The 18,469-nt window shown below is 53.0% G+C and overlaps 1 protein-coding gene and 1 pseudogene across 4 annotated transcripts in view; both read right to left on the reverse strand.

Annotated features, from left to right (window-relative positions):
• ATP9B (ATPase phospholipid transporting 9B (putative)) overlaps positions 1 to 18,469 on the reverse strand; it is a 198,368-nt gene that overhangs the window by 48,755 nt on the left and 131,144 nt on the right. For all 4 annotated transcript variants that reach the window (XM_058677155.1, XM_058677157.1, XM_058677156.1 and 1 more), the window contains one exon: positions 6,223 to 6,383. In XM_058677155.1, coding sequence (XP_058533138.1) covers positions 6,223 to 6,383 — 161 coding nt within the window. The remainder of the gene's footprint in view (positions 1 to 6,222; positions 6,384 to 18,469) is intronic.
• Positions 5,546 to 5,918, reverse strand: LOC131482555 (small integral membrane protein 29-like; annotated as a pseudogene).

Here is an 18,469-nt window from a genome sequence, read left to right on the forward strand (position 1 = left end):
GATTCATGCTCTTTCTTTCTTTCTTTGCCTTTCACATAAGTGTTTCTTTTAAAGATTTACTTTAACTCTATTGTAAAGGTAGATTTTTTAGAGGAGAGATAGATAGCTCTTCTGTCTGCTAGCTGACTCTCCAAATGGCCACAAAGGCCAGAGCTGACAGATCCCACAGTCAGGAGCCAGAAGGTTCTTCTGGGTCTCCCACGTGGGTGCAGGGTCCCAAGGACTTGAGCCATCCTCTGCTGCTTTCCCAGGCCATGAGTGTGGTGCTAGATGGCAGGTGGAGCAGCCGGAACATGAACCAGTGCCCACACTGGATGCCAGCACTTGCAGGTGGAGGATCAGACAACTGAGTCATCTTGCTGGCCACCATAGATAAACATTTTAAAAAGTAAAATTACTGGCCCCCAGTGTGTAGCTCAACCTGCTAATCCTCCACCTCCAATAGCCAGGAAGCCATATGGGCCCCAGTTAGTATCCCGGCTGCTTCACTTGCATTTAACTCCCTGCTTTTGTGGCCTGGGAAAGCAGTGAGCATGGCCCAGAGCGTTGGGACCCTGTACCTGCATGGGAGACCCATAGGAAGCTCCTGGATTGGCTCAGCTCCGGCTATTGTGGTCACCTGGGGAGTGAACCAGCAGATGGAAGATCTTTCTGTCTCTCTTTCTCTCTGTAAATCTACCTTTTCAATAAAAATAAAGAAATCTTAAAAAAAAAAAAGTAAAACTAGCATAAAATGCAAGTTTATGCTATAGAAGCAGTGACGACATAGAAGGGACCCTGTGGTTCTTGCACAGTTCACCACTGCCTGTGAAGCCTTCCACCCGAGTGGCAGGCAGGCTTCTCCCCAAGGAGTGTGTTCCCAGGGCACAAACAGGCGCCACTGAAATGGGGAAGAGCCTCCATCCGCACTAAGACGTCTGCAGCTCAGGGCTCAAGAGGAGAGAGAGGCGGGAGAGTGGAGGTGCTGGAGGCACCAAGACCGTGCCCTGAGGGGCTGTCAGGGCAGGGATGCCCTCTAGCCGTCTGCTTGGACACATCCATCCAAGTGGGGACAGTCACACTGATTCTGGCGCTTACAGGACATGTGGCATCCGAGGGCACTCACTGAGATCAAGCTAGGAAAAGAGCAGCCGTGAGTCCCTGAGCGCAGCCCTGCAGACTGCCAGCTGAAGGCCACGGGAGGCGCACGGGGCTGTGGGGGCACACACTCATTAGTCAGAACAGAGGAAGTGGGCCGTGGGCTACTCCCATTTGAAAGGCAATGTAACTAATAGCAGCGACTCAAAATATCCTATTCTATTCAGAGGGATTTTTATAAAACAGCTGAAGCTCTTAAATCTGAAGACCCGGACCTGGGGCGGTAGCGTAGCAGCTCAAGTCCTCACCATGAACGCCCCGGGATCCCATATGGGTGCCAGTTCTAATCCCAGCAGCCCTGCATCCCATCCAGCTCCCTGCTTGTGGCCTGGGAAAGCAGTCGAGGACAGCTCAAGGCCTTGGGACCCTGCACCTGTGTGGGAGACCTGGAAGAGCTCCTGGCTCCTGGCTTCGCATTGGCTCAGCTCCAGCCATTGTGGTCACTTGGGGAGTGAATTCTGAGACAGAAGATCTTCCTCTCTCTCTCTCCTCTTCTCTGTATATCTGCCTTTCCAATCAAATAAATCTTAGAAAAAAAAAACCTGAAGTCCCTTGAGAGCATCAGGACAAGAGGGCAGAGGGCACTTCCTTCCCTGGTCATGGCCTTGCAAATGCTCCAGGAACTCCAAACACCAGAACACAGCTTTAGGAGTACTGCGCAAAAGGAACTTTTCCTTCAACTCGCCACCCAGGCTCCTGCCTGAGGTCGGGTGCCTGGAGGAAGCCTGTGCACACAGCGGGGCCCAGCAGGAAGCCGCAGCTCCCCAGGCTCGGGAGGCCTCCTGCGTAGGTCTGTCCTCAGTGGTACCGCCTGTTCCAGCTGCAACTACAAGACAGCTCCTTGCAGCAGTGATCCGTACTTCCTGGCATGGAGCTTTGGGGGATTCTGTTTTCTCCAGCGTTTTTTGGCCATTTGTATTTTTTCTTTAAAAATCGTCTCCTCACATCCCTTACCCATTTCTTCACAGGATCACCGAGTTTCCTAAATTGCCTGCATCGTCTGGATTCTGGCACACACGCGCACCTTTCTGCGGCAGACGCTGGCGCGGTGCTGCCTCTGTGGTTGATGGTGGCCTTTGGCCATCACTAGACCAGCCTGCTGCATGTACATGGTGGGCTATCAGGCAACAAGGGGAGGCTGGGACAGTGGGGAAGCAGAGGGCCAGACACAGCCAGGCGCCAGCAGCAGGTCCCAGGCCTTCCAGCCCAGTGGGGCGAGCACACACACGTCATGGGCTCTGCCTGGAAAGCAACTCCGTGAACAGCCAGCAGGCGCCAGCCAACATGGTGCAGAACCTGTCATGCTCGCCTCAGCCTCGCCTCTTTCACAGCGCCCACCTCTGCCATACAATCTGTGTAACCCAGGCTTGGGGAGGGCGGGAGAGGCAGCATGAGACTGAGCGGGCATCGTTCTAGCCAGTACACCTCTCCAAGCAGGCAGAGAGTCTGACTCACACAGGAGCGTGCAGGGGTGCACACATGTGTACTCCACCTTTGCAAGTCTGTTTGGACAACAGCAACTCGTCGAGACAGCTCTCAGGTGTTTATCCTGTTAGTAGGATGCATTTTCTGTATTTTACTACATGCAGTTATTTAAATATAAAACTTAGTTCTAGTTGAAAAATGTTGATAGTATGTACTAACTCTGACACCGTAACTAGTTGTTCCTGCTAAAGGGATCAGGGAGCAGAGAGGTGCTGTTGCTATTGAAGCTTCATTGGACGGAGAGAAGGGACGCCATAGGGCACAGAAGCGACAGGCTTTACTGACAAGCTCAACACAGACAACGCTGCTGTCGGACGGCTCCTGCCAGCCAAAGTCAGGAAGAAGGCGCTGCTCTGGCCTCGCACACTCCAACAGGAGCCTTGGCCCTGGTGTGTGTCCCAGAACAGAAACGCGGAGGGCAACAAGACAGCTGCAGGCATCCCCAGGGAAAGCCTGTGGGTGGCGACGGGAGCGCCAGGCGTGGCCACACCTTGGGCACTCACCCTCCGCCTCCCCCAGGGCTTCAGCACACATGGCACAGCCCCCTCGCCTCTTGGACCCCAGGCCCCTTCCCCTCTTTGGCCGTGTATTCCTTCTGCGCTGACACATCCACATTCCTCTCCCCGGCCAGAAAGCAGGCTGAGCGCCAGGCCGTGGCAGCGGCATCTGCTCGGCCGTGTCCCTGCACTGCACCCAGGTGAGAAGCACAGCTTTCCAAGTCGTGTCTGAGTGGGCTGCTGTCACAGCCGCTCCCCGCCGAGGAAGACACGCAAGCGGGAAAGAGTGTTGGGAGCCCGTGTCGCCATGGGGAGGGCCGAGGGGTCTGCGGGAGACACCCAGCAGATTCACCCAAGACCGCAGACTGCATGAAAGCAAGTGCTTTAAAGTCCTGTGTCATCTGAGGAAGCTAAAACCTTCTCATATGTACGAAGTAAAATTCCTAAGGAAACCACAGTAGCAACAGAAATAAGGAAGAAAAGAAAAAGAAAGCAATTAAGACATAAAGGAGAAAAATAAGATGACATTAATATATGCAATATGCAAATTATTAGCCACAATGTGTAAAGTAGACTTGCAGTGGGATTTTTAGAATAAAAAACATGTAGCTGATGTTGTTTAAAGAGGCCTTCCAGATGTCAATGCATCTCATAGGCTAGCACCAAGTACACAAGCCAGAACTACGAGTACAGAAAGGGCTGCAGAAAAATCCGCCAGCATGTATGAGGCTTCACTGAGCTCACCGGTAACTGAAAGTTAGGGACAGTAAGCAGATGAATAACAGTAATATTTATAATAATAAAACCAGCACAATGGGCTCATATACAACAATTCACTCAAGATGACAGATATTTTAAGCATTCAGGAAAATTCATAAACTTGATAACTGTATCAATCTACAAAACAAACATAAAACAGTATGAGGCTCTAGAACATGCTCCAGGGATCCCCAAAATGCTTCCTATGGTGTAGCTCTGAGAAACTGCTACCCACAGTGGGTGTGAGGCCAGAGCAAATCACCCCTCCCAGCATTCCCTGCTGCTGTGCTCCCTCCTCCCAGCATCCCCTGCTGCTGTGTTCCCTCCTCCCAGCATCCCTTGCTGCTGTGCTCACTCCTCCCAGCATCCCCTGCTGTGGTGCTCACTCCTCCCAGCATCCCCTGCTGCTGTGCTCCCTCCTCCCAGCACCCCTGCTGTGGTGCTCACTCCTCCCAGCATCCCCTGCTGTGGTGCTCCCTCCTCCCAGCATCCCCTGCTGTGGTGCTCACTCCTCCCAGCATCCCCTGCTGCTGTGCTCCCTCCTCCCAGCATCCCCTGCTGCTGTGTTCCCTCCTCCCAGCATTCCCTGCTGCTGTGCTCACTCCTCCCAGCATCCCCTGCTGTGGTGTTCCCTCCTCCCAGCATCCCTTGCTGCTGTGCTCCCTCCTCCCAGCACCCCTGCTGTGGTGCTCCCTCCTCCCAGCACCCCCTGCTGTGGTGCTCACTCCTCCCAGCACCCCCTGCTGTGGTGCTCACTCCTCCCAGCATCCCCTGCTGCTGTGCTCCCTCCTCCCAGCATCCCCTGCTGTGGTGTTCCCTCCTCCCAGCATCCCTTGCTGCTGTGCTCACTCCTCCCAGCACCCCCTGCTGTGGTGCTCACTCCTCCCAGCATCCCCTGCTGCTGTGCTGCCCCCTCCCAGCATCCCCTGCTGCTGCGCTCCCTCCTCCCAGCACCCCCTGCTGTGGTGCTCCCTCCTCCCAGCATCCTCTGCTGCTGTCCTTTCCCTCCCAGCATCCTCTGCTGCTGTGCTCACTCCTCCCAGCACCCCTGCTGTGGTGCTCCCTCCTCCCAGCATCCTCTGCTGCTGTCCTTTCCCTCCCAGCATCCTCTGCTGCTGCGCTCCTGTGCAGAGCAGCCTACCATAGCCAAGTCTATTGCTACTTCACTCCATTCTGTTACAAAAAGTGGCCACTGTGGATTCATACTTCACACTAAGTGCTTCATACTAAGTGCTATTTTTAAAAACATAACTTCTGTAAACATTCTAAAATGGACTAACATTTATATTATAACCATCATCTTTAAAGAGACACCTGATACTATTTACATCCCTTCCTCAGTCATATGGGTTAGCATCTTCAAAAATTATTCCTATGTCAAGAATGCCTCACCAGCATTTACCGAAGCTGACAGATGTATTGGCTGCTCTTTCTTTTTTTTTTTTTGAATCCACCACAAAACATTTTATTTACAAAATATATAATGAATATTATACATCTGGGTCCATCACCCTAAAGCCCTTGTGGGGATTAACCTATAGGGGCCAGGTTGGCTCCTAGCTCCTTTTCCACCCCAGGAGGAGGTGCCCATGAGTGTTGCAAGTGGGTGTGGGGTTTCAGCTGGGGGGCTGGTGGGAGGGGGGCTGGACCCCAAGGTCCAGAAGGGCTAGGTTAGGGGAGGGTCAGGTCTTGACATCCAGCAAGGGTGTCCGCTTGTGTGGTAGCCGCTCTGCCAGCCATGGATCACCTTAGGGTCTCCCACATCCGAGAGGAGCTCCTGCTCGGCCTCGTGTAGTTCCTCTGCTGGGTCGTAGCTATACATGGGGAGCAGGTGGTGGCGAAGCCGATCCACCCGCTTCCTCTTCTGGACATACATGACCAAGGAGTCACTGCTGGCCTGGGGAGCACTGGGCGCTGTGGTGTTCCTCATGGCATTGGCAGGTCGAGGGCCCGGTGGTCAGCATGGGCGGCGGCGCCTTGGGAGGGCGCTTCTGGGCTCCCTCCCGTCGCGGCAGCCCCGACAGGAACGCCCTCGCCTGGCTCTCCCGGCTGCTCTTTCAAACGCATCAACAATGGCACACGGGCCCAAGCATGCAGGCAGCAGCAAGCAACCTAAGCCCCATGTCACACTGAAGTCTCATCAAGAAGCACCTTTCCCCACCCACAGGTCCCTCAAGGCAGGGCTCCAGAACTCCAGATGATTCCAGCCAAACTGTGAGCCTGTGTCCCCGAGAAGGGCTCCTCAGGACTCAGGAAGCCTCTTAGCCCCTTCCTTCCACTGAGAAAGACAAATGTCAATAAAGGCACGTTCAATGAAGTCAGACATTTAATTCTTTAAACCTACCTTATGGGAATGATGTAGGAAAAGAGGAGAAGGAACCGGAAGAGGTTGCGGTACCAAGGGCCCACGAACCCTTGCAGGGCCACCATGACGACGGACAGGGCAATCAGAGCCAAGAACAGCGCCTTCGTCAGCTGATTGAGTTCAAGGTCCAGCAAGCCAACCTGCAAGAGAGCAGCAAGGAGCTCATACGGTGAGTGCTGCGGTGCAGTGAGCACGAGGACAGCTCCGCGCCAGCCTTCACACAACCCTGCACCAAGCAGACCCCTCCACTCCTCTCCAGAGCACGGTGCTTCCGGGGGGCTGTGCTCTCCCTCACCGAGGACAGGGGTCCTGGCCCCTATTGGCCCACATAGGGCTAGCCCTAGGGGTGCTCTCTCTCTCTTTCATTAAAGATTTATTTATTATTGGAAAGTCTGATATAACAGAGCAAGAGAATCAGAGAGGAAGATCTTCTGTCTGCTGATTTACTTCCTAAGTGACCATAATGGCTAGAGCAGAGTCGATCTGAAGCCAGGAGCCTGGAGCCTCCTCTGGGTCTCCCACGTGGGTGCAGGGTCCCAAGGCTCTGTTCTGTCCTTGACTGCTTTTCCAGGCCACAAGCAGGGAGCTGGATGGGAAGTGGGGCTGCTGGGATTAGAACTGGCATCCATATGGGATCCTGGTGCGTGCATGGTGAGGACGCTAGCTGCTAGGCTACCATGCCGGGCCCAAAAAGGGCTCTCCTAAAGAACCTCTTTTGAATAAGACAGGGGAGGTGGAGCAGCGACTCGGTGGCCAGTCTTTTACTTGCACAGACCAGACCCTGCAGCCCACCCAGATGCAAGATGTTCACAACCACTCCACACATAACCAGGGACCCAGGGTGAGAGGAAGTGACCTCACTCACTCCACACCATAACCAGGGACCCAGGGTGAGAGGAAGTGACCTCACTCACTCCACACCATAACCAGGGACCCAGGGTGAGAGGATGTGACCTCACTCACTCCACACCATAACCAGGGACCCAGGGTGAGAGGAAGTGACCTCACTCACTCCACACCATAACCAGGGACCCAGGGTGAGAGGAAGTGACCTCACTCACTCCACACCATAACCAGGGACCCAGGGTGAGAGGATGTGACCTCACTCACTCCACACCATAACCAGGGACCCAGGGTGAGAGGAAGTGACCTCACTCACTCCACACCATAACCAGGGACCCAGGGTGAGAGGAAGTGACCTCACTCACTCCACACCATAACCAGGGACCCAGGGTGAGAGGATGTGACCTCACTCACTCCACACCATAACCAGGGACCCAGGGTGAGGGGAAGTGACCTCACTCACTCCACACCATAACCAGGGACCCAGGGTGAGGGGAAGTGACCTCACTCACTCCACACCATAACCAGGGACCCAGGGTGAGAGGAAGTGACCTCACTCACTCCACACCATAACCAGGGACCCAGGGTGAGAGGAAGTGACCTCACTCACTCCATACCATAACCAGGGACCCAGGGTGAGGGGAAGTGACGTCACTCACTCCACACCATAACCAGGGACCCAGGGTGAGAGGATGTGACCTCACTCACTCCACACCATAACCAGGGACCCAGGGTGAGAGGAAGTGACCTCACTCACTCCACACCATAACCAGGGACCCAGGGTGAGGGGATGTGACCTCACTCACTCCACACCATAACCAGGGACCCAGGGTGAGGGGAAGTGACCTCACTCACTCCACACCATAACCAGGGACCCAGGGTGAGGGGAAGTGACCTCACTCACTCCACACCATAACCAGGGACCCAGGGTGAGGGGATGTGACGTCACTCACTCCACACCATAACCAGGGACCCAGGGTGAGGGGAAGTGACGTCACTCACTCCACACCATAACCAGGGACCCAGGGTGAGGGGATGTGACGTCACTCACTCCACACCATAACCAGGGACCCAGGGTGAGAGGAAGTGACCTCACTCACTCCACACCATAACCAGGGACCCAGGGTGAGGGGAAGTGACCTCACTCACTCCACACCATCTCCCAGGTGACCCATCCTCCACTGCTTTCTCTGGGCAGAAGCAGTCAGATGGATGGGAAATGGAGCAGCCAGGAGATGAACTGGCACCCCCACGAGAACCATGTGCTTACAAGGTGAGGATTTAGCCGCTGAGTTGCTGCACTGGGCGCCGTCAGCACTCTGAGGAACAAACATGCTAGCAGACACTGCAGGAACAGGCAGGCTCTGAGGGCTCCTGTGCTCCCACAGAACCTATTTTGTGGTGCCTATGATGACATGCCGTGAACTCTTAAAAACTATCAGGATCTAGCAGAAGCCAAAGCTCCGGTGGCCAGGAAGTCAGTCAAGCAGCTGTGAAGACAAGGCCACGGGCAAGCCCAGCCTGAGCACCACCACAGGCGCACAGGATGACACCATCAGTGACACCACAGTCACAGGGATGAGCCCTGCCTCGAGGGGAAGAGAGCATGGAGCAGGGCAGCCCTGCGGGGTGGCAGGCAGCAATGCAGTGCCAAGAAGCACTGTTCGCTCTCCGTGGGCATATCCACCGTGCTGGCCTGAGCACTGGGCCGTCTGTCAGCCTTTTCTCACTCGAGGCTTGTGCTGCCTACTGCCACGCAGCACCCCAGCCCAGGCCCAGGCTGCCAAGCAGCCACACTCACGGGTTCTGAGCGTCTCCAGGCTGCTCCTGCGCCCGGGGAGGGGCCGCCCAGGCCCAGGGCACTGATTTATCGGCTCCATTCCAAACGCAGGCCAAGGAGCACAACACTCGTGCAATTTCCACTACCCCAACTACTACACAGTTTATGCTTGAATTATTGAGAAAAATAGGTTTTTGGATTAAAATGAAGAAAAATTAAGCCAGGGAAGTAGAGCATGTTTCAAAGCCTGGATCCTCCGACTGTGACAAAGGCGGGCTAAGTTTCAGGCCTCACTGGGGATCAGATGGAGTCATTATTCATTCAGTCAGAGAGAAAAGGCTCAATTACCTCAACCTAAAGATGCTATCAATGAATGCAAAGTGCATATTTTACTCTATTCAGCCAAATCCCATTACAAAGTGAAAGGAATGATTTAATCTGGCCTTCCAGAGTTGGTCTTTTTTTGTAATAAAGCATCACTGTCTTACAAAATGCACCCACCACCTCACACTCTGCCCTGCACCACTGCAGAAGACTGACCGCCAGGACAAAATGCACCCACCACCTCACACTCTGCCCTGCACCACTGCAGAAGACTGACCGCCAGGACAAAACACTTCAGAAGGAACACAGTTTCCTCTGACAAAGTCACTCACACAGGGCGGAAGCGGAGGACACGCACACACTGCCAGCCCAGCGCAGGCACTGTGCTGTAGCGCTCCCGCCACCGGGCCAGGACACACAACAGCTTTGAAGCCAACTGAGTGCCACTGCCCCCACTAACCTAAGGCAGCAGCAGCAGCAGCAGGGCCTAGGCCAGGGCAACTGCTGGACACCGGTCTGCTGCTGGCGGCTGCCCACCTGTGTGCGGTGCTGACAAAGCACAGTGCTGGGGCGGGAGCCGCAGAGAGCTCAGCAGCTTCAGTCCGGAAGAACAGGATGGTCCCAGTGTCTGCCAAGGTGCCCTTCTTGTACTCAGGCTCCCTGCAACACCCCCGAGACTCAGCCAAGTTACCGACAAGCAGATCCCGGGAAGACTTGAGTTCCAGTGTGAACGTCTTCCTTCTTTAAGGAATTTTGTAAACACCCGGACAGACCAATACCTTCTGCTATGACTGCAACACCTTTTCATGTACAAAATGCTATTAATCAAATAAAGTAATTATGACTGTATAAGAAAAGGTGAATTAACAGGCTAGGAGGTAATTTTCAAGATTTACTGTAATTTCCTATGTTAGTAAAGCAAATTTTCTTCTACTTGTCATAATATTTGTTTTATTTGAATCAACTGTGATAATAAAATTAAATATGCGACTGGAAATTTCAATCTCCAAAGGAAAATTCGTAGCTAATGTCTAAGGCAAGCACAGGGCTGCGAGGCCTGTGCTGGGGTAATGAACACAATGATTGCCTGTATGATCTAAAATGCTACTAATGGCAACGATCACAAATCCATTAGCTCCTCTTTGATTTATGTACCAAGTTTTAAATAGCTAATGGTTCTCGGTAAAATAATGGCTTACACCAACACCAGAGGGCAAGGACGGTGTGCTGTTTAATCAGGAAAAGATCTCTCAGGTGATTCTCTTCCAAGGGACTGCGTGGGCAAATCAGAATTGGACGTCAGCCCCGGAGGCCAGCACCATTCCAATCCATCTCCAAGTTCATGCTCCTACCACACCACAGGCTTCCTAAGCAGCCAGAGTGGAACTAAAGCCTCATGCTGTAGAACCACAGAGCCTCCTGTACGCGCAGGAGTGCGGCACAGGCCGTCAAGCACTGCCGTGGATACTGACGTGAACACTAAAACTCACTTGAGCCTGCTCACTACACAGCCACGTTACAGAGCAGCAGAATGATGAAATGCAAGATTTCACAGCACCTCCAGCTCACCAATCATCGTTTCAATCATCCAGTGCCTTCCCCGTGAACACAGCATGGTTTGAAGGTAGGAGGCTCAGCCCACCAGGACCAGCAAGCACACTTCCATGCAGGACAGACTCCACAAGAAAAAACTGCCCAAAGCACTGCGGGCGTCCAGTGGCCAGGCACGTGCTGCACAGCCATCTGCCCACAGGCAGTGCGGGCGTCCAGTGGCCAGGCATGTGCTGCAGAGCCATCTGCCCACAGTGCTGCAGGCGTCCAGTGGCCAGGTGTCTGCTGCACAGCCTTCTGCCCACAGCAGTGCGGGCATTCAGTGGCCAGGCATGCGCTGCAGAGCCATCTGTCCACAGCGCTGCGGGCGTCCAGCGGCCAGGCACGTGCTGCACAGCCATCTGCCCTCAGCACTGCGGGCGTCCAGCGGCCAGGCGTGCGCTGCACAGCCATCTGCCCACAGCGCTGTGGGCGTCCAGTGGCCAGGTGTGCGCTGCACAGCCATCTGCCCACAGCGCTGTGGGCGTCCAGCGGCCAGGTGTGCACTGCACAGCCATCTGCCCACAGCACTGTGGGTGTCCAGCGGCCAGGTGTGCGCTGCACAGCCATCTGCCACAGCGCTGTGGGTGTCCAGCGGCCAGGTGTGCACTGCACAGCCATCTGCCCACAGCCTCTTCACCATTTGGAATGTCAACTGTCAGCCTGAGTTGAGACAGGGCTAAGCACCAACCTTCAATCACATGAAATTTTAATCAGTTCAATTAACTTCTATTAAATCTCAGAAAGAGTGCACACCTTATAAGTTTCTTTGAAACAAATCAGCCCTATCTTTCCTACTTTTAACACAAGCTTGAGAAATTGGAGAAGCAGTATTTCTCAAACCGAGTCCATGAAACTCATACACTTAATCGAAACCCTGAGTCGTGGCGGCAGCACTCCCCAGGCAGCACCACGGAGCCTTCCTTGCTAGTCACCTTGGGACAGTCTGTCACACAGCCCAGCAGGCTGGACGATCAGCAGGCTTTCAAGAGCTCTAAGTGAGCAGTGCAGGACACTCTAATGTTACAACGCTTTGCCTGAAGTCTTAAAGATCACAACCTATATTTACATAGCAGACCTTTTAAGAGCCTATGTAAAAGAATATTTTATAACCTAATTTTTACCTACCAACATACCCTGCTTGACCATTTACAGTGAGTTCAAGCTTCCTTCCTGCTAACTACACAGTAATTACACAGAAGGCTCTTCCTTGACTATTCAGCATTTAAAAGCAAATCAGGGTCATAGTGTTTCCTGTCTAAGTGAAACATGTAACGTACTGTACACAAGGAAGTAAAGCCACTCCCAGTGCCGGCACTTGAGACACAACCAGGAGACAAGGGGGTGCGTCCACCCTGCAGTTGGGGCACCCCTAGCCCTGGACAGGCCCCATGCTGGCCGGCCCTGCCCCTGGCCATGAGGATGCAAGTGCCTGCGCCTCCTGGATACCAGTACGGGCAGGGTCCTCCCAGGGGTCCCTGCCTACCCCCTGGGAAGTGGCATTCACAGCTGGCTCTCAGGCGGTCCACGTCCCTGCAGGGAGGCTTGACTGACACCGGGACCTTCAGTATATGATCAGCACAACAAAAGGCAGCCAAGTGGAAAGCAACAGTGTAGCTTAGAAACGATCTTCTCCCACTCTGTGGGCTGCTTTTTTATTTTGTTGATTGTTTCCTTTGCTGTGCAGAAGCTTCTTAGTTTGATGAGGTCCCATTTGTTTATTTTGGTCTCGATTTCTACTGCTTTTGGTGTCCTTCTTAGGAAGTAGGGACCTACCCCTAGATCTTGCAGAGTATTTCCAACATTTTCTTCCAAAAGTTTGAAGGTTTCTGGATGCAGGTTTAGATCTTTTATCCATTTAGATTTCATCTTAGTATATGGTGAGAGATGTGGGTCTATCTTTTTGTTTCTACAGGCTATCAACCAGTTGTCCCAACAGCATTTATTGAAGAGACCTTCCCATTTGCCTGGATTATTGTTTGTCCTTTTGTCAAAGATTATTTGACTGTATCTGTGTGGGTTCCCTTCTGGTGTTTCTATTCTGCTCCATTGTAGAGGGCTAATCTCCACAGTATACAAAAAATTACAAAACAGCCAAAACACCAAAATAAACAAGCCACTCAAGAAATGGGAACGGGAAATGGGCAGACATTTCACAAAGGAACAATCCCAAATGGCAAATAAACATATGAAAAAATGCTCAAGTTCCCTGGCAATAAGGGAAATCCAAATTAAAACATCAATGAGATACCACCTAACGCCAGTAAGAGTGGCCCACATGAAAAACACCAACAATACTTGCTGGCGAGGTTACGGGGGGTGGGGGGTGGGTGGGGGAAAGGAACCCTACTCCACTGCTGGTGGGGCTGCAGATTGGTATAGCCTGTATGGAAATCAGTATGGAGAATATTCAAACAACTCAAAATCGACATGCCGTATGACCCAGCTATAGCACTCCTAGGAATATATCCAAAAAACTAGTTTTACGAGAAACCAACATGCACTCCTATGTTCATAGCAGCACAATCAGTAATTGCAAAAACATGGAAACAACCAAAATGCCCATCAGCAGAGGATTGGATAAGAAAGCTATGGTTCATCTACTCCATGGAATACTACTCAGCTATTAAAAAAAACAAAATGCAGTTCTTTCTGGCCAAATGGGCCAAACTGGAAACCATAATGCTAAGGGAAATGAATCAATCCCAAAAGGTTAGATACCACATGTTTGCCTTAATTTAAGATGATATGATGTTAAGCATCACATGTTATGTTATGGATATTATGTCATATGTAGTATATAAACTAAAATTGAACTGTGAATGGCGGGTCACAGAAAGTGGTTAAGAAATCGCATTTAACATGTTGACTGCTCAATACCATGTCAATTCCATAACGATGTTAATTGTTGCAGATGGTATATTAGTGCTTTTATTTGACCGGGATGATACTCTGCTGTCTCTGCCCTCAGACCAGAGAGGATCTACCCAATAAGTAGATGGACTTGACTGGACTATAGATGTTGGACTCTATGCTTGGCATATACTCGCAAAGAGGGAATTTCAATTGAACTTGAACTATGGTTATGCAACAAGGTGGAGGAACCCACCATGGAGGGAGGGTGGGGGGAGAATCCCAGATTCTATGTAATTACAACACAATGTAATTAATGAATAAATTTAATAAAAAAAAAGAATGGGGAAAGGACAATAAAGCAGTTTTTGGCCACAAAAAAAAAAAAACGAATGGCAAGTTAAACTTTTTATTTGTAATCATTATAAAATGCTCCAAATATCCTCAGCTTTTGACACATTTAAAACCTAAATAAGTACTTGCAAGCAATCTAGAAACTGTTTTGAAATGTAAGCTTTCCTCTATACACAGCCCACACTGAGACCCAGGCTGAGGGTGAAGTCACACCTAGAAGTTACTAGGGGTGCTCTCTGCCTCTCATCCATAGTAACCTCCTCAGCGCACTGGGGACCAGGGACAGGAGGCTGTTCTGGCTGTGCGGGCCACGGGCTTGGCCAGCAGGGGGAGCTCGAGGCTGACGCGTGTGCAGGCCCAGCTCAGCACCAGATCCCTCCTGCTGCACAGAGCTGCCCTATGGGGCAGGTGTCCTGGGCTGCAGAGGGGAGGCCCCTGGATCAGCAACCTCCAGCTGGTAGGTAACCACACCCTGGCTTTCTTTAAGGCGAGGGGCTTCCACAAGCAGGCTGGAGCACTGCGACAGTGGCTGGCCCGAGGTCCTCAGACCCAGTGTGCTCAGCTGAGGTCCAGAACAACGTGGGAAGCTGCTATCTGCCCAGACGACCCAGAGCAACAGAACAAGCTGTCTGACACCGCAGACCTCGACATTCTACGTCCCACATCATCAGGTGAGGTTCTTGGTTGTCCACGGCTGAGTAGACGCTCACTTCATTCTGTTGATTTTACATTTACAGACAGCATCTGCATGCTCTCTTGGCCGCCTGACTACACCACAAGTCAGGGTGAATTAGGACAGGGCATGCTCAGGCCACGCCAGGCCCTGCTGGGGAGGGGCCCGTGCCAGGAGCACTGCTCACGCCTCTTACAATTGCTCACCCACTCTTGGGCACCCCCTCTGCCCTGTGCCCCAACCCAGGAGCATATGACATTTTTCCAACAACAATACTGATGCCAATGATGTGAAAGAAAAGCGCTTATCGGGAGGCTTGAAACTTTGGCAAGCCCAAGGAGGAAAACCAGGACTCCTTGGAGGACCATCTCAAAGGGGAGTCCAAGCTCTCCTTCTGCGTCCAGTCTGAGGCGCTGTGCCAACTGTACAGAGCTTTGCTGTGGCGGTGTGTGAGTCTGGTCCTCTCCTCTACGTGGGCAGCGGACAGGCAGGAGGGCGGGAGAGCAAAGACACTCGGACAATATGTTAAAGAAAGAGACGCTGTGGGAAGCTGCTGGCTCGCTGGCGCCCATGCAGACATCACACCCTGTCTGGGTGCCTGTCCAAGGTTCTCCCTGTTGTGGCTCTGGAAATTGCCAAGCACAGCGCAAAACCAGAGGACCCAACACCTTTCTGACACTCAGAACATGAGCTGCCACAGGCCTGGCTCTGTGCCTGGTTAGGCAATGCCACACGGAGTGCGAGCTCCAACACTGTGCTGTCCCACGGAAGGAAGCACCTTCCCATGCGCTCATCTCTCTGACAAAACTTCACAAAGGGAAATGGTTCCATTTCTATTGGTAAACAAGGCCGCTGACGCGCAGCTTTGTCCCGTGCCAGGAGCTCTGCAAGACATTGACGGATGGTCCAGTTATCAGTACCTGAGTCCTGCGGTACATCACCAACCACCAGACACTTGGTGTGAGGGGCAATCACATAACATTGAGGTTAAAATTTCTGTGGACAGCATCTGTCAAGTCCATCCCCTGAAGACTAACAGGACCAAACAACAGCATTGCTGATTGCTGACCTGAGGTACCAACATATTTGGAACAACAATGAAAATGACAACCAGGAGTCTGGGTAAGTCTGCTCAGAGGTATGGGTGACTGAAACTCCCAGCCACAACCCTTGCCGAGCGAGGCTTCCTGCTGGGGATCCTAGCTCCCCGTCCACCACTGCCAAGCCCGAGGTCCAAGAATGTCCTCCATCCAGGGTGATCATACTGCAGGCAGATCTTGGACAGTTCTGGGCTTGCTAAGGATCACGGCTCCGCCCACCGCCTCTGTTGGTGCTCTGGCCTCTTGGTGCTCTGGCTGCCTGGCGGTGAGCTCTGGAGTCTTGGGAGTTTTGAATGACTGCCGAGGGACATCCATGGATAAAGCCACAGTACGTGTAGGTGAGGAATGAATCCTAAGGGACACTCAATGACAGGGCCAGTGTACTTGTAGGTTAGCGAGGAGACTGAGACATGGTGTTTTGAGGGGAGAGACTGGATGATCTGTTTGGGTCAAACTCATACAGCAGCCCACATGGGAATCTGGAGTTGGGCTTGTTAGTATGGAACTACTGCTGACCACCACACACCAGTCCATGCAAAAGCTAGGGCTGGGGGCCTGTCTAGCAGGACTAGATGCCAGTACCTGAGTGCAGGAACAGGAGATGGGTCACATTAGACACTAACCAGCATGTGAGAGAACCAGGTCCATGGGTAGATTGTGTGGCGGATATGTGGGCCCAACCCTGTGGAAATACAAGTCCCGTGAGTTAGCTCAACAGCTGGGGTGGTGATGGGCTGAGCCAGGTGTGACCACAGAACCTGCCAACACTCACGTGTACAGGGACTGAAAATAGTCTGGGCAGGTCCAGGCTGCAGCACCTGCATGTGCATCCTAAAACAGGGTGTGGGGCAGGCCAGATTGCAACATTCACCAGCTCATACAAGGCCAAGATCGAGGGGCAGCCAATGCCAGGCAAGGGACTAGCAACCACTGGCACACGTGAGATCTGAGTCTGGGAGTGGGCCAAGAGGGGGAACTTGGGAAACTCCCCTAGTGAGTCAAAGCTCCCATTGGTGAGCAAGTGGTCCAGGTCTGGGAGTCAGGCAGGCTGGGCAAGGTAGCTCCAACTGTTGGTTAATGTGTGGGTCGGTTTTTGAAGAGGGCGAACCGGGCAGGGCCAAACAAACCTTAGCTCACCTGCAAGTACAGAAACTAGGCTGGAGTGCAGGTCATGCTGGACTAAGCTGTCACACCTACCAGTCTGCATGGGCCAGGAATGGGAGCAGGCTGAGCAGGACCAAGTTGCAGCACCTACAAGTAAGAGTTGGGACTGGGGGGGGGGGGGGGAGGCAGGGTCAGGCCAGGCAACAGCATTAAAGGTCAAAGGCCAAGGCAGGTGAGGGGGTGTGCAAAGCTGGGTCAGAGCAACCACTGGCACACGCAAGATCTGTGGCTGGGAACAGATCTAGTTGGGGAGAAAAGGGTACAGCCTGGCTGGGTTGTGGTTTCCACTGGTGAGTGTGAAGGCCAGAATGGGGGCTGCTGTCTAGTCTGGGCATGGCTGCAGTGGTCCTTAGCACAATGGGGTTGTGTCTGGGGTGTACAAGACTGGGCTAAACGCCAGCACCCACTGGTGCTTGTTAGAACCAGGGTAGGTACAGGATGAGCTAGGCCAGGTCTTTGTCCCTGCTGAGCCAGGCGTGAGCTGTGTCTGGGTGTGGACCAGCCTTGGCTGGGCTGTAACACCCAACAGTAAAAACCAGAAAGGGTGAAGGCCAGTCAGGACAGGCCACTGTTGTGGCTAGGACAGAAGGTGGATGAAGTAGGGCTGGTCCAGGAACCCACCGGTGTGTGTGAGATCTGGCACCGAGAGAGGTTCTGATGGAGGAGCTTGGCAACACCTGTTGGGACACAGTTCCTGCAGGCAAGCAAAAGAACCATGATAGGGGGCAGCCCGAACCAGGTCAGGGAATGGTACCCACCAGCATACATTTAGCTCAGGTCGGGGGCAAACCAGGCCCACAAGCAAAACTGAGAGCCCAGAATGGAGTGTGGGTCGGGCCAGGACTGGGAGCTGGCTGGGCTAGGCTGAACCCTCGATCAGCGTGAGTTCAAACTGGGGGTGGGGTGGGCCAGGCCCAGCTGGGCTTGAGCACCCACTAGCAAATGCCGAGGTGAGGCGGGCCATGCCAGACTGGGCCACAGCACCCAACCAGCACACAGAAGACCCAGGCGGGGATGGAAAGAATCCAGTAGTGGGAGTTGCATGGGGCTCCCCTGCTGAGCCACTACTCCCACTGGTGAGCGTGGGTTGGGATGGGAGCAGACCAGGCCAGGCAAGGCTACAACACCTGTTGGCCTCATGTGAGCTGGATCAGGGGAAAGTCGGGCTGGGTTCACTGTTTATACTGGTGTATGCATAAGCCAGAGTGGGTGTGGATTGGTTGGGCTTTGCCGTAGCATCAGCTGGCATCAGCTGGAACAGGGGGCAAATTCTGTCAAGTTAACTGCAGAAGCAGCTGGAGAGTACAAGATCCGGGAGTGGGAGCAGTAAGGGGAACAGTGGGCACCTCCCTTTTGGGTTGCCACTCTGACTGGTGAGCATGAAAACTAGGATGGGATCAGGCGTGGCTAGACAGAATGGCACCCACCAGCATGTGTGTGGGCTGGATAGTGGAGCTGGTTGGGTTGAACTATGTTCCAATACCCATTGCCATGTATGAGAGCTGAATGTTATGTGGGACAGACTGGACCAGTCTGCTGTACAGA

This window comes from Ochotona princeps, chromosome 18, assembly GCF_030435755.1.
Source record: "Ochotona princeps isolate mOchPri1 chromosome 18, mOchPri1.hap1, whole genome shotgun sequence".
NCBI classification, from domain to species: Eukaryota; Metazoa; Chordata; class Mammalia; order Lagomorpha; family Ochotonidae; genus Ochotona; species Ochotona princeps.